The 15,563-nt window shown below is 53.5% G+C and overlaps 1 protein-coding gene across 4 annotated transcripts in view; it reads left to right on the top strand.

Moving 5' to 3' along the window:
- DOCK1 (dedicator of cytokinesis 1) overlaps nt 1–15,563 on the top strand; it is a 489,630-nt gene that overhangs the window by 463,824 nt on the left and 10,243 nt on the right. For all 4 annotated transcript variants that reach the window (XM_082721511.1, XM_082721510.1, XM_082721512.1 and 1 more), the window contains 4 exons: nt 1,930–2,106; nt 3,105–3,188; nt 7,717–7,854; nt 13,838–13,983. In XM_082721511.1, coding sequence (XP_082577637.1) covers nt 1,930–2,106; nt 3,105–3,188; nt 7,717–7,854; nt 13,838–13,983 — 545 coding nt within the window. The remainder of the gene's footprint in view (nt 1–1,929; nt 2,107–3,104; nt 3,189–7,716; nt 7,855–13,837; nt 13,984–15,563) is intronic.

Here is a 15,563-nt window from a genome sequence, read left to right on the forward strand (position 1 = left end):
TGGCGGTGGCAAGTTTTTGCTGGCACCATTTAGAGCTGGTGATGTAGCACGTGAGAGGGCGGAGTAGGGGACACTTGGCGTAAATAGGCACTAAGCTTCCTAATGAGCCTCTTCCCAAAGCCCTCAGTAATCCGGGATTTTGTGAGCCAGCCAGATTTCGAGAGGAAGGAGCTTAAGAGCTCAAGGTGGAGAGGGTGAGTCCTGACTTCTGTAAAGATGTGGTTCTGCCACCTGCGCTGTTTGCCATTTTTAACAAACTAAGAGGCCGGAAGCTGAGTAATCCCAGAGCACATAACGAAGAGCTGCTCTTGATACCCATCCCACCGCCCTTGCCTTGTGCATGCCCCCAGGACAATCCGCTGGGGATGTCCAGGGGGTGGCGCCAGCCGTCCCGCTGAATGAATAGAGGAAACTATTCTTGCTTGAGGCAAACGGGGTCAGGGTTAGGGTCAGGGTCAGTCAGAACGGAGTCCTGCCCTGGGGTGTGCGATTGGCGAAGGCCTGTGCCTGGGATGCTGCGTTCCAGGCTCTGAGCCCGCCAGGGCCCACGTGGGCCCACCTGGGAGCCACAGTCCTGCTTGGACTACACGCAGTGAGGACGCGGGGCCGACCGGAAGCCACCTTTCTGTACGGGACGGCCTGTCCCTCAGCTCCCAGGCTGCACGGGACAAGTGCAGTGGGTGTTTTCCTCCTCTGTGACTTCCAAGTGTCGCTCTGCAATGTGGGACCTGCCGTGAGCAGAGCTGTCTGTTCTCAGGTCCCTGTTCCCCGTGCTCTCTTTGTCCCTTGCTACAGATACCCTGGGCTTCCAGGCACGGGTAGGGATGCCTCCTACCTCCTTCAGGAGGACCAAAATGCTCCTGTGTTGAGGTGACCCCTGGATGTGGCTTTGTGGCCAGCTGAGCATCTCTTAGAGGAGGCCTGGGGGGCAGGGACTGCTGTTGTTTTAAATCCAGCCATGTTTTCGTGGCACCTTAGGGCTGAGCCAGAGAGACATGCTCTGCTGGGCCTTGCAGGGAGCTGTTGGGCCCCCAGACACAGGAGGGCAGTTGCAGGATGGACAGTGGTCCCCTGCCTCCTGCACGAAGTGTCCCGCTGACCGGTGGCCGGTGTTCTGATGAGGCCTGTGAGGTACCATTGGAAATGGTGACGTGCTCCCCCTGGGGCAGCGGAGCTCTTCCTTCCTAAGAGAGTACATGGTCTACTCTGGAGATCAGGGCAGGGCCCAACCCCCTTCCCTGACCAAACAGGTACCAGAGGATTACAAAGTGCCAAGGCCTCCTGCCTCAGGGACAGTGACAGATGGCTCAGAATTCCTTAAAATCTTACCCTTCTTTTTGTAAGATTTTATTTATTTGACGGAGCTAGCAAACACAAGCAGGGTGGAGGTGAGGGGAATGGCCGAGGGAGGGAGAAGCAGACTCCCCACCGAGCAAGGGAGCCTGATGCGGGACTCGATCCCAGCGCCCTGGGATCCTCACCCGAACCGAAGGCAGATGGTTCACCGACTGAGCCTCCCAGGTGCCCAAAATCTTACCCATTTTAAAAGAAGCAGACCACATGTGTATGCGCACATACTTACACATGTGCACGTGTGTACAGGCACACAACACACACACACACACACACACACACCCTCAGAGCCAGCCCGCCTTGTATTATCGTTTCGGAATTTGTGTGCGAGGCCCCTGCCTACTGGCAATGCACAGTGATGCAGAGATACCCAGCTGCTCTTGTTGGGTGATAACAGACAACCCCAAAACCGCCCCCACCCCGGGAAGAAAGGTGTGATGGAGGAATAGGCAGCCTGGCCCCCCTTGGGAGTGCTCGTCCTCTGGCAGGACCTCACGGGCCAGAGACACAGCAGGAGACCCTGGCGGGGTGGACGCAGCAGCCGGCCTGGGGTCCCATCCTCTTCCTTCCCCGCAGGTGGAGATCAGCCCCCTGGAGAACGCCATCGAGACCATGCAGCTGACCAATGACAAGATGAACAGCATGGTGCAGCAGCACCTCGATGACCCCAGCCTCCCGATCAACCCCCTCTCCATGCTCCTGAATGGCATCGTGGACCCTGCCGTCATGGGAGGCTTCGCGAATTATGAGAAGGCATGTGACATGCGTGAAGTCCAGCCCTGTCCCGGGACAGATGTCTCCAGAAATATACCTCCCAGCCCAGAAGCTGTGCTGGTCTCTCTGGCCAATCTCAGCCGTGACTGAGCCAAGGCTGGGGACCCCCTAGAGGTGACCCCTGCTGGCTGCGGAAGGTCAAGGCCCGACCCCGGGCATGACTCCCCTGGGTGTTGTCCTCCCAGGCTGGGCTGACGGAGCTCTGCGGGGCTGCCCTCGGGGGGCTCTCAAGAGTCCTAGGATCACGAAAGGCCAAGAGACACGGTTTTAGTGAGAGACGAAAGGCTTAGAATGTGTGGGATAGGTAGGCATGGCGGGTACACGGCAGAAGGCCGGCTGGGCTCCCTGGAAAGCCTCTCAGTGGGAATGGGCAGAAGTTGAAGGATGTGGAGTGTGGTCTAGACCAGCGGTCGGCACTACAGTCTGCTCTCTGTGTTTGACATCAAGTTCGGACTTGGCCGCGGCCATTCACTACTTAGTGTCTGTGACTGTTTTCCTGATGGAAAGGGGCGGCATTGAGGCCCTTCTCAGAAAAGTTTGCTGAGCCCTTGTCCAGACAGAGTAAGAACTGAGGCAGAGAGCAGGCCGCGAGGAGTCATTGCCCTGGACCTAGAGACGGCTCTTGGTTGTAAGCAGCCGGAGGTGGAGGACCAGCCCGGGGTGGGGGGCAGGGCAGGAGTCAGGGCGCTGGGGAGCTGCCTCCCAGCCGGCTGAGCATCCAGGTCAGCTTGGGTTCCGAGGACAGAGATGCCACCCGAAATGCCCCTCCTGGCTGCCCGTTCAATGTCTCAACATCTGTGGTGTTGGGCCCAAGCAGACGTTTAGCCCGGAGTGCTGGGGAGGGTCCGTCCCCGGCGGTGCGTCTGTTTGACACACACAGGGTGGGCCTGGCTCTCTCCCCGGCTCTGGTGCACAGCCAGGGTGCAGAGTTGGGACCGGGAAGCGGTGTACCGAGTGGCCCTTCCTGTCCCCACCAGGCCTTCTTCACAGAGCGGTACCTGCAGGAGCACCCAGAGGCCCATGAGAAGATCGAGAAGCTCAAGGACCTCATCGCATGGCAGGTAAGTGTGGGGCGGCCGCCCTGCAGGGCTGGAGCGCAGAGGCCAGACCCACGTCCTCCTGGGCCGCCTCAGCACACACGCCAGCCAGCACAGAGGCCTGGGACATGCGCCACAGTGCGCGGAGCCACATGTGTCCCCAGATAACCCACCCCCAGATATATTAACTAGACTCCTAGGCTACATCATGAGGTTGAACACACAGAGCATCCTCACTTACCAGTGAGCCTGGTCTGTCTCTACTGGAAGACTCTGTCTGGTATGGACAGAACTTCAGAGGGAAGCTGAGAGCTGTGATGTGTTCGAGAGCTTGGCTCCTGCCTGTCCCGGGAAGGGCACTCGGGCCGGTGCTGCCCATGTGGGAGGTGACAGCGGGCCACTGTAGAGCGCCCGCCGCTCACGTTCTCCCTGGTGGTAGCCGGGGCTGGGGGCGTCCACATCGTGTTTTCCCAGCTGTAATTCTGCATATAATGGTGCTTCTGTGCTCGTGCTCCTGAGGTCGCTGAGTCTCACCTTAGAGGGGCCTGCTGTTAGGACGACGTCACGGTAATAAACAGAACATACAAGGTAACACCTTGACCAGTTTGCAGTACAGTCGGGCGACATTAAGCACATTCACACTGTTGTGCGACCATCCCCTCTGTCCGTCTCCTGAACTTTCCCACCTCGCCAAAACCCTCTGCACTGATTCTCCATTCTCCGCCCCTGCAAACCACTCTTCCTCTGTCTGTCTCCATGAACTTGATGGTTCCAGGTGCTTCACGTTTGCGGACTCTTACGGTAAAGTCATACGGCTCTGGGGACTGGCTTGTTTCACTGAGTACAGTCTTCGGGGTTCATCCGTGTTGTAGCCTGAGTCAGAATCTCCGTCCTTGTGGGGCTGAATAACACTCCCTTGCGTGGACAGGCCACATTCGGTTCTTCCGTTCATCCGCCTGTGGACACTCGGGCTCCTTCTGCTGTTTGGCCGTGAACATGGCCACACACGAGTCTGTTCATTTTCCTGCTTTCTGTTCTTTGGGGTGTATTCCCAGAAGTGGCATTTCTGGATCAAACCATGATTCTACTTGTCAATCTTTCGAGGAGCCACGTTCCTCTCACCCCCTTGTCAGCACTTGTCAGTTTCTAGTTTCTTTTTGTTTTGTTTTTCACAATGGCTGTCCTCATGGGTGTGACTTGGCCACAAATCACTAGACATTTGTTTGCAGTAGAATTACCCTGTGATAACGAACCCAGGGGTGGGGCTGGCTCCGGCGACCTGACCGGCCAAGGACGGTTCTCTGCGTGGAATATAAGCCTCATGTGGACGGTCTCCCTCTGTTTCCAAAAAGAGAGTTTAAAAGTCCGAGTGATTCCATTTTAGATGTAGAAACCAAAAGGTACAAAATTCAAACTGCATTGAAGGCTATAACATCATTGCCACACAAAAACTAGTTTGGTCTGCAAAAGTTGTATTGATTTTTTTTTTTTCTTGTAAGCTTTTACAGCAAATTGGATTTTAAGAGTTTCAAGTCCTACAGAGGAAAATAATTTGTTCCCCAGAGAGAACTTTATGTCAGCACTATGTCATCACCCCTAATAACTATATTAAAGGATGAATTTTAAAGCAGCTCACAGGAAAGCTGAAAAAAAGAATTCATTTTCTAGCAACTTCATTAAATCAAAGGGTGATGGAAAATGCATATTCAAAACATTACCTGTGATTTCGCTTTCATTTGCAAATGTTTGGAAACCCATATTTTAGTATCACTGATTGAGTCATGCAGTCATTAAAAATAAGAAGTTTGGGGTTATCAGGATGCTGTCTTAATGTTTTCGTTTGTGAGTTTGTTTGGTTTGGTTTTTTTCTGGAAGCTCCATCAGGGCAGAGTGAGTCTTTCTCTGGGGAATCCCAAAGACTCACTGGCAGAGTTTCCATCACTGATAAGCAATAAGCACATCTTGGTACTGAAACTGGTTGTGAAGGCAGGTTGTTAAATCCCAGGCAGCTCTTGGCTCTGCTCTTGACATCCCTAAACCAGGACGATGCTGACCCGCTTCTCCCAGCTGGGAGCCAGTGGCTGCAGGCGTGTGGGGCCTTCCTCTATGTTTACAGCTGATGCCAGGTCAGAGTGGGCTCCAGCCCCTTCCTCAAAGGCACAGCTCTGCCCTTCCCCAGATGCAGCCGTTTTACTGAGCATCCCTGCCAAGGCCCGAAGATGAGTCCATACAGACCATACACCACCGCTGTGTTGTGCACCTACATCTCTTTCGAGACGACAAAGACAAAAGACCGGACTCACGCCGCATCCCCAACTGATAAGGGGCTCAGCCATTGCCCTGCAGGGGTGGTGCTCTTGGAGCACTGAGCTCTGCTCCCTGATGTGCCGTGCGCTGGTGGGCTGTGAGTGAGTGCAGGGGACACACAGGGGCAGACTTCACATGCAGCACTGCTGTTCAGAAGGGCGTCTCAGGAGAGCAGGCTGTGTGCTCATTTTGAACAACCCAAGGTGTTACTTTGGGGATGTCTTTTCTCCTCTCCCCACTCTGGGCTCTGGGAGACTTTTAAGAAATGGAGATTCCTGGGATCTACTCCAGAGCAAACCAGGACTCCAGAGGTGGGGTTCGGGAACCAGCCCAGGAGATGCTGATGCTCATCCAGCTTGGAACCCACCAAATTACAGGGTCCCCGGAGATCGCTTCAGGCCTCATTCCATGCCCCATGTTTGTATGTTAAGCACCCAGTATGTTAGAGTATTTGCGCAGAGCATGTTTTTACGCAGAGCCGGGGCTTAGCCCCAGTCGGACACAGAACAGAGGCCAGAAGAAGGTTGTATCTGACAGCGTCAGGGACCTGCGGAAGTGGTCAGTGCTCGTTCCCTCTAGATGTTGCCTGCCAGGCTGCCGCTCACACAGCCCCAGGGACCGAAACCAAACGGTCTTCACTTTAGTCCAGCCGGTAGCTTCTGGTAGGTCAGCGCGCCTGGCCCATTAAGGCTTTTAATCAAACCAACAAGAAAACAACAACAAAATGCAGAGACATTTAGACTGCATTTTACGTATTTGGTTGATTCTACACAAAAATGCTTGTAGGAACTCAAGTGGCTGGGCTTTCACCTTGAGACAGCACCCCCATCCTCGACTCCGCACCCAGAGAGATCCAACACATCTGCCATCCCACCAAAAGTTGTCTCCCGCCTGCCTGTGCCATGCCCCGAGGCGGAACTCGGGAAGCATAAGGATTACTGTGAGCATTTTCTAGTGTGGAACCTGACCACACTGCGGCGAGCTCCGGGGAAGCTGCCATCTGTAGGAGTAATTCACGTGGAATGTCAGAACGTCTTCTCCATCGTGAAAGCTCACCTGTACGCCCACCGTGCTCTTGGCGGTCACCGGCCAGAAGGGGACGCCTGGCCCGAACCCTGGTGGGGAGGCCCGACTGTCAGCGAAACAAGCTTTGAGCCCGTGCAGCCCCAGGGCAGGCTGGGTGGGCTGCCGGGCGGGCTGTGACATGGGGGCTCTGACTTCTTCTGTCTTTCCCCGGAGACCACAACAGGCAATAAATAGCACCTGCTCCACACGGCAACCAAATACATTTTATGCATTGATTCATCTTGATAAGAGTTCTCAGATTTGTTCACATGAAATTCAATTGTGTACTATTATCCTGCTTCCTAATAAATCTGCTTATTTAGGTAGGTGTTCTGTCATATTAGGGAAATCTGTTTTTAATCAGGATGTTGATTTAATTATAAATTATTAAGAGGAAGCCTCTTAGCTTGATTGCATTGAGGAATGTCTAACTCCTGGTCCACGCATTGGGGGAAAGCAGAGCCTGGGGAGAGAAGCCCTCCTGAGAGCCCTCCCCACCCCCCAACAGCAGTGATTCTAGAGGGCCTCCGGGGCTGGGGAATGAAAATGTCTCCCTGCGACGCTTTTAAAGGTCAGCTACATCTCTGCGCTTGGGAGTGAAGTGTTGGCACAGATATTTGTGACAGCAGTGTTGGCAGGGAAGCGATTATTTTTAGTTTTAAGGAAGAATAGATTTGGTTTTCCTTTCCAAATAAGAAGATCCTTCAGGACTATAGATCACATATAATTAGATTTTTTTTAAGTTTTAGAATAGGGTTCTCAATTGCCTACAAAGGTGATATTCTGAACTAAAAAAATCTTTGCGCTGTGCCATGACCCTTTGCTAATAGACCAAGTTACAGCTAAACAGATTCAAACTGCAGTTCTTTCCAGATTCACGTGGAAGGCACAGATGAGTTTATTCTGGGGTTGGTCGGCCAATGGGAGTCAGGCATAGTCACCGAGTGGCCATTGTGTGCCCAGCACTGCGCTGAACGTGTCCAATTTAAAACACAAAGGATTTTAATTTGAGCATTTTGGTCTTTGGGGGTAATGTGCCTGCTGATGACTTTGATTCACGGTTTGATTTGGAAACAAAACAGTTGCATTTTGCACACAGCGCCACTTTCTGCCTGGTGTGCACGCCTCTCTCTAGGCCATTAACCAGGAAATAAGGAGTGTTGACTGCTACGTTTTTCAGATTCCGTTTTTGGCTGAAGGGATCAGGATTCATGGAGACAAAGTCACTGAAGCACTGAGGCCATTTCATGAGAGAATGGAAGCCTGTTTCAAACAGCTGAAGGAGAAAGTGGAAAAGCAATATGGCGTCCGCACCATGGTAAGTGGGGAGCCCTGCAGAAGGGCAGGTGGGCGTCTTTGCGTCACATTGTCCAACTGTGTCGGGCTCACAGGCAGGGTGAGTAAGAGGTATACGTGATGCCTGCTGGGGAAGTAGGATTCGAAGGACCTCGGCCCCCTCGGAAGTCTGTCTGCCAGTAAGCCAGCAACCTCCTTTCAATAACTGGAAATGTCAGGGTGAGTAAGCCTTCATGAGTGTTCCTGATCACCAAGCGCCCTGCTCGCCTGCCTCGGACACAGTCTGTCCTCAGTGTGGTGGGGCCACAGCAAAACTGCCCAGAGGCCCATGGGCCTCAACTTTGGCTGGTCGTGGAGGCCACTCCTACAGCCATACCCCACACACAGAGGGGTAGGGAACACACATGCAACAGTACTCATGTCCTGAGGCAGAGCTGGGGCCTTTGTCCAGTCCAAAGTCAAAGTCGTTGGAGAGAGTTGCTGGGATTACTGAAATTGTCATCAAAGACTTTAAGTCTTAAAGGTGTGGTTACGGGTCTGAGCCAAGAAAGGTAAGCTGGACACAGTCAGGGGAGGAGGTGAGGAGAAAGGCCTGGAGACTGGAAATCGAATGGCAGGCCCGACACCGTGCAGACATAGCCGTGCCTTGGATGGAAGAGAATTCACAGGAGAAGCTGGAAAGGTGCCCAGCCTCCAAGAGCCTGGAATGGCAGTGTGGGGCAGGAAGCTTTGCTCTGGATGAAGGGCAGAACTGGGCTTTTGCTAGGAGTTTGTAGAAGTTTCAAGTTTGCAGCTGGGTTCAAGCTCATGATTAGAGTGGCTTGTGATAGGCAGTGATGCAGACTGGCCGGCAGTGAGAGCCTGTGGCAGGCTTGAGATGCTGTTGCGAGCCACGCGTCAAAGCCACCTGGGGGCGAGGCCGAGCCCCGGAAACCAGAACGCCACACAGTGGTCTCTGGGGGCCTTGGTGGGTCCGAACTTGGCCATCCCTGGACTCTGGAGATGTCCGGCACAGCAGATGGTGCAAGGCCTGCTTTCCGTGATATTCAGAGGGAAGCAACAGTGTGACACAAAGAGGCAGCAAGGCTTCCGATCTAGAAGCCCAGCCCTTGGCATGAAGGGGGTGAGGGCGCACGTGGTCTCCACCTCCCTGCCAACGAAAGGCGTGCTGTCGAAGGCACTCCGCTGCTCACATCGCACGGCACTCTTCTCTCCTTCCGAAAGGACCAGGTGTCCAATGTAGGGCACCATTTTGGGTTCTTTTTCGGCCCAATTCCATCCGTCTGCCAGCAGCTCTCTGTTGCTCTTCCTGTTGAACTCACTTCTTTTCCCCACACACGTGGCTCACTCAGCAGACACTCGTTCAGACTCACCATGTGCCAGGGACCTTTCCATGTGCTTCACAAGTACGAACTGGCTTCATCCACTTAACACTATGAATGAGGCACCGCGGTCATTGTCATTTGACAGATGGGGAGAAGGGGGGCATGCGGTCACACAGTAACAGTGGCCACTGCGGCCACTGATGGAGTTTGAAGCCTGCTGGTCTGACTCCAAGTCTTTGCTTCTAGCCACCACTCAAGTGACACGGCAGAGGTTTCCTTTTTCTTGCTCATGTGGTTGGAGGCTGGTAAGAGGCTGAGAAGCCCCCAGAGCGGGGCTATTGGGCTCTGAGCCCACTCCATGCTGGCGCAGCCTACCCGCCCACGCCCGTGTGTCCCCAGCAGAGTGTGAACCTGACAAAGCCAAGAGAGTGCAACCTTCGGGCTCTGGTCTGAAAACTCAGTGCATGGGGACCCAGGGCAGCCAGCCCAGCAGGAGCTGAACAGGCTTCGGACTGGGTGCCCTCATGCCGGCCAGAACCCTTAAGTAGGGCTTTATGGCCTCAGGGCTTGTGACTCATCGCGGTCGGAGTCGAGGGGCCAGAATTTCGTAGCTCCTCATCCTGCATCTCTTCCCAAGTCTAACACAGCTCTTAAGTCTTCTAAGAAACAAACACTTGTGAGATCTCAGAGTTTGCCTCCTAAGTGAAAGTCTTCCCTTTTACCGCTCATGTAATTTATATTTCAAAGTGACAGACACCTGTCTGGCTCACCACATGTCCTTCCTGTTCTGTTCTCTGCCGGGATGCGTCACGTCTGTGCGGGCTTGCTGCTGGGCCCAGGGGAGACGGAAGGCCAGGCCAGGAGGCAGGGTGTTGGGGTGTCCCCCTCCTCATGGACAGGTTTCCCCTGTTCCTATGCAGCCATCTTTGGCCGGAGGTGAGCAGTGTCCTCCACATTGTGGGACTTGGTCATGTCCCCCAAACTGCCCGCCTCTCTGTGGGGGCAGCCAGCACAGCCCCGCACCCCTGCCCAGCTAGGGGCTGGTCAGGCTTACTGGGATTGAGGAGTAGAATTAAGGGTGTATTTCCTCCCCTTGGATGCTTTGTTGGTTGGAGCTGCCTTCCTGGGTCCTCCGTCCTGGGAGCCCGCTTCCCTCGAGCAGATAGAGACAGACAGATGCCCTTGTCAGGTTCTGAGAAATGCGGCAAATAAAAAGCAGTCTGGTATGAGCCTTTCCTGTCTTATCTACTCTGAAAACTTGCAAGCATCTCAGAATACTTGGAAAAGCAATGTAGTACCATCCTGTTTTTAAAAAAAAAAAATGGATTTAAAAATAAAAACCCCATAGAAAAGACATAAACCATTTTGTCAATTTTTCTGATCCAGCCAAAGCCATAGATAGAAACAGAAGACTTGGACACCCTCTGACTTCTTAATCCATAGCCGGCTTCACCATAGCCCGGCTCCCTCCCCGCTGGCCTTCTCCCTGCCTGTGCTGGGGCTCTAGGGGGCCACAGCTCCCTGGACAAAAGCTCACGCACAGCCCAGCTTTTCCAGATGCATAGGGAGTGAAGAGTGCAGACCCCGAGGTCCCTGAGGAAAGGGCCATGAGCACCTCCTGCATTCAGCACCAGCGCCTGTGTCTTCCAGAAAAGCAACGTGCCTGCTTCTTACCCTACCCAGTAAAACACTGGTCGCCTCAACGAAATTCAGCCCTGCCCACCCGCCCCTGTCTCTGGGCAGTAGGCAGGTGTGGGGGCCAGGGGGGGGGGCATTTGGGCACAGTTGGAAGAAAAGGACACAAAACACCTCAGAGCCTTTTGGGCAGGGTGGGGCTCGCTTCTTGTAAAAAGCAAAATGAGTGTTTGCTTCAGGCCGTGATAATGGCAACAGCAGGGACAAGCTACCCGAGGAGTGTGCCAAGGCCCCGGGGTTCCGGCTGCTTCCTCCCATCTCGCCCTCACACCGTCCTCTCGAGGCGGGAGGATTCACCCCTGCGTGCTCTGGAGAAAGCCGCGGCCCAGAGTGGTTCGTTCCTTCCACGCGTGGTGCCAGGTCACATCGTCGGTCCCAGAGCTCAAATTCTAGCCTAGTTGTCACTGCCCCACCCCCACCCCTGCCAGACCTGGTGCCGGGATACGGGGCCACCAGATGACTCCTGTCATGACGCTGGGGCTACACCTGTCAGGGCTGGGAGAAACTCCGATTGCTTCAGAAGGGGGAAAAAGTCCCAGTTCTTCAATGTTTAGAGGCTCTACTCAGTCAAGACGGAATTGTGAGACAAATGGCCCAGTGGGCGCCCTGGAAGTGCGGGACCCAACAGCGGCTTCTGTCCCTTTTGGCCAGAACCCTGCTCCTGCCACCACCCCCCCTTGTTCTACAGATAGATCCGCCAGAACTGCAGTTTGCTTCTCCAGAGACATCACCAGCCCTTTGTGGTCAGAGGGAGGATGTTCAAGGCTCTTCCTGGACTGAGGTGGTTCTTCCTGGCCGTCGCCCCCTCCTGGTCCATGGCTGGCTCCCTCCTCTGCCCTGCGCACCTACATAGCTGGGAGCGGCATTTCACCAGAAAGACAGAAACCATCAGGCCCGGAGCGGGGCTCACGGCACCCGGATGGCGGACAGTCACGCTTCTTCTCTGTACGCTCAGCTGCATTTCCTTGAATGCGAGGCTCCCTGTGGCCGACAGACCACGGGCTGTGGAGGCAGCATCCTCCCAGCCGCAGAAATCACCTGAGCCTGACTCCGCTGGCTTTCTGCCCTTCTGCTCCCCTCCTGCCGCCGCCCCCCACCCCTGCCTCCAGTCCAGGGGGGCTCCGTGGAAATGAAACCCAAGGCTGTTGCAGGGGAGGGGCGGGAAGGCGGCCCCCCAGGGTTGGCAGGCGGCTGCTCGGATTCCGCCCCCTCCCCGTGAGCCGCCCTCAGACGCTGCTGCTGTGGAGGAAATCGTAGGGGACAGTGTGGGCTTCGAGAGGCAGAGGCTGCCCGCGGGTCTCAGTCAAACCATGAAGAGGGTCAAATCGCACCGAGATGCAGAAAAGAGCGGTGGCCAGGCGGGGCCCCGGGGGATGCGGCGGTCAGCCGGGCCTAGAGCAGCAGGCAGGCCTCTGGCCTGACCGTGTTGGGAGCAGTGGGACACGGACCGTCCCGGGGTGCAGGGGTGGTGGCGGGGAGCCACGTGTCCGAGAACCAGGCCTTCTCCATGACTCGTCATGTGTCTCAGCCTGAGAAGAGCCTCCTGTGGACCTTGAGTTGCTAGATTTTGTACAAGAAACGTGTCCCCGATTCGGACTAAGTTGTACTTCATTTCCTTTCTGGTTTCCTCACAAGGCCAGTTAGTGACAATGGACGTCGCCTTGAAGGGGTGCGATGGCGCCGTCCCTGGTGCCAAACCCAAGACCTCCCCTCTGCGCGGGCAGACTCCAGCGACACGTGGCTCTGCACTGGGGCTTGGCAAACCGGGGCCCGCTGCCCTTTTTGTAGCTCAGGTTTGATCCGAACGCAGCCCTGCTCGCTCCTCTCTGTGTCGTCTCTGGCTGCTTTCGTGCTCTGATGGATGAGCGGGGTCGGGGGGTGGAGAGCCTAAAACCCGTCTGGCCATTCACAGAACGAGTTTACCAGCTCCTGCTTTAAACTGTTCTTTTGTGGTGGTGACCCTTCTACTCCTAACAAGAGAGCGAACAGATCAAGTTGTAGTTCACATGCGAAACACCTCTTGAAGAAACGGGCCCACTTTTCAGATGCGGAAGTTGTGTTCAGTGTATCATCAGCTGCGGTCCTAAGCCCGTCTTCTACCAGTGACGGCCCGAGGAACTGGCTTCGGAGCTGTGGGGCAGGGCGGTGGGGAGGTCAAAGCCGCATAGAGAGGAAGGGCCCTCCTTCCTCAGGTCAAAGGAAGGAGCCTCTGCAGCAGCTGGCCTTGGGGCACAGGGACGCTAGCGTTTTCCAGGTAATTAAATAGTGACATGAGCTATAGCGCAGTGAGTCGTGTTTGGGTGATAGAAATCCTACTTCAAAGAGAGGATGGAAAATTCCATCCAGAGGCCATTTTTCTCCAGAATGCATCTCTAGTTCACGGCCTGGCTGGGAGGAGGAGCTTGAGTGGGCCCAGCCGTGGCTTCCTCGGCCCCGCTGTACTGGCAGGGGAGCAAATCTGCCTTTAAATAAGCGGCAGGAGTATCTTACTTTGTACTAGAGTCAGACGCGTGACTCGGTGATCTGTGTGGTTTGTCAACGTGCAGAGAGGCGCAGGGTTCATCTAAGGGTCCTAACAGTCTCTTTAATATAGATGCTACTCCACAGATTTCTTTCCTCCAGATGCGACTCTGTACATTTTCTGGTCAGTACATTCTACGATGGCTCTCAGACGGGTTGATGGATTGTAGTGTTGGTTAAAAAAAAGGTGCATTTAAAATTTTAGAAAAATAGGGAGGTTACTATATTTTTCACAATATCAGGTAAGATTTCAGAAAACCCTGAAATAATCGTCATTTTCATCTTTCACTCTGGATGAGAGTATGCACTGCTCATCCAGGTGTGGACGGTTTTGGTCTAGAAGCTCGGTTGCTAAGACCACTTGGTCCCAAGGGTCTGACCACAGGGGCCAGAAGTCTTTTGGCAAAGAGCATCAAACAAGCCTCTCTCTCTCTCTCACTCACTCACTCTCTCTCTCACTGTCAGCCCTCAAGTCTGGATGACAGAAGAGGCAGCCGTCCCCGGTCCATGGTCCGATCCTTCACAATGCCTTCTTCATCCCGGCCTCTGTCGGTGGCCTCCGTGTCTTCCCTGTCGTCGGACAGCACCCCTTCCAGGCCGGGCTCTGATGGGTGAGTCCTCCCAGCAGCAGGGAGGGGGCATAGAGGGTCCCGTGAGCAGCCTCCGGGACTGTGGGTTTGTCTGATCACAGCGGAGGATTTTTCTTAAAATCGAAACCATCTTTGAAACGAAAACCCTCCAAGACGTGGCAACTCGTGCCCACGATGACTTTCAGGGTCTTGTGAGTTTTTGAGAAAATACTCTTTGGGTAAGGTTTCCATCAGATTTTAAAACACTGCAGTGAGTGTTGATTTAGTTCTGTTCTGGAAGTTCTAGAAGGAGTGTCTACATTCCTTGCTGGCTGTGTACTTGTACTTTTCCTCTCCTGCTCATTTCCCTGGTGTCAGGGCAGCGCAGAACTGTCTCACACTGTCAGCATCGAGGGCCGGCAAGGCTGCCTTCCTTCCCCAAGACTTCTCTGGAGACCCCGGTTTTGCTGCTGAGCCCCCAACAGCACAAAGTGACCTCAGAGCGAAACAAGAAGCTAATAGACTAGTTAATTTTGGTTGAGCTCCCACTGTGTCTCTTGTATTAACTTTGAGTGTTAAAAAACATCAATAATTTTTGGGGGGTTTTGAGTAACAAACATGTTGTTTATTTTTATTAAATAAAAAGGAAAAATGTGTCCTGCCGTTTAAACCCCAGAGAACAACTGCTTATTATTTTACTGGTGAATTTGCACAGTGGTGTGTGTGTACAGCCCCATTTGGGTTTCCGTCCACTGCCTTACCAAACCTGCAGGCTCCCGGTCTTGGCCACACGCAGACACACACTTCCAGAGCGCCCCAAGGAACAGCTCAAATCTATGTGCCCTTTTTTGCCGATGACCGGTGTGCCCAGCGGAGGATTGAAAACTAAACCCACTTTTTTTTTCTGAATAGTAATTTTTATCAGTGTCTGCTACTTACAAAGCCAAATCCATATGGAAATTCTCAATTTAGAAGTATTTAAATCATGTGTGCTTGTCACTTAGAGCAAGATTGCTAAAGAAATTTAATTCAACTTTTCCCCAAGAAAATCCCCAAGCTAGTTATGAAAAGGTTTTTACATTTCCAGGAACGTAGGGGTGACGGTGGAAATGGATCTAGCGCTTGTAGATAGAGGTGTGGTGCATCTCACGTGTGAACTGAATACGCGCCTCCTTCTCCCAGGAGGCGTTGTTTAACCTTGAACTGGAAGGCATCTTTATTAGACTCCAGATTTTTGTTCGTTCTAGGGTTACCACCCTTAGCTGTGTAATTAATGTGGAGAAAATGAGACTTCGGTCCCAAATGGCACAGGTTACATGCAGAATAAAGGTTCATCCTGTCCACAGGTGCTTCTCATAATGTGAAAAATTTTAAACGTAACCTGCCTTTCTCTTGGCTCTTTGCGCACCCATCAGGATGTTTACAGCTGTTCCGCCCGAGATGAAAGATGTCCACTGATCTTATCCCCCACCATGTTAATTGTCTCAAGTTATACGAAACCTAGAATAAAATCTTGAGGATTATTCTGTTTTTATTGACTATATCCTATATGTTCTGCTCCTCCTTCCTGTGCCTTGTTTATTGTATAACTGGAAGTTTATGAAGTTTCTGAGATATTTTCA

Source organism: Mustela nivalis (assembly GCF_964662115.1).
Source record: "Mustela nivalis genome assembly, chromosome: 2".
Lineage (NCBI taxonomy): Eukaryota > Metazoa > Chordata > Mammalia > Carnivora > Mustelidae > Mustela > Mustela nivalis.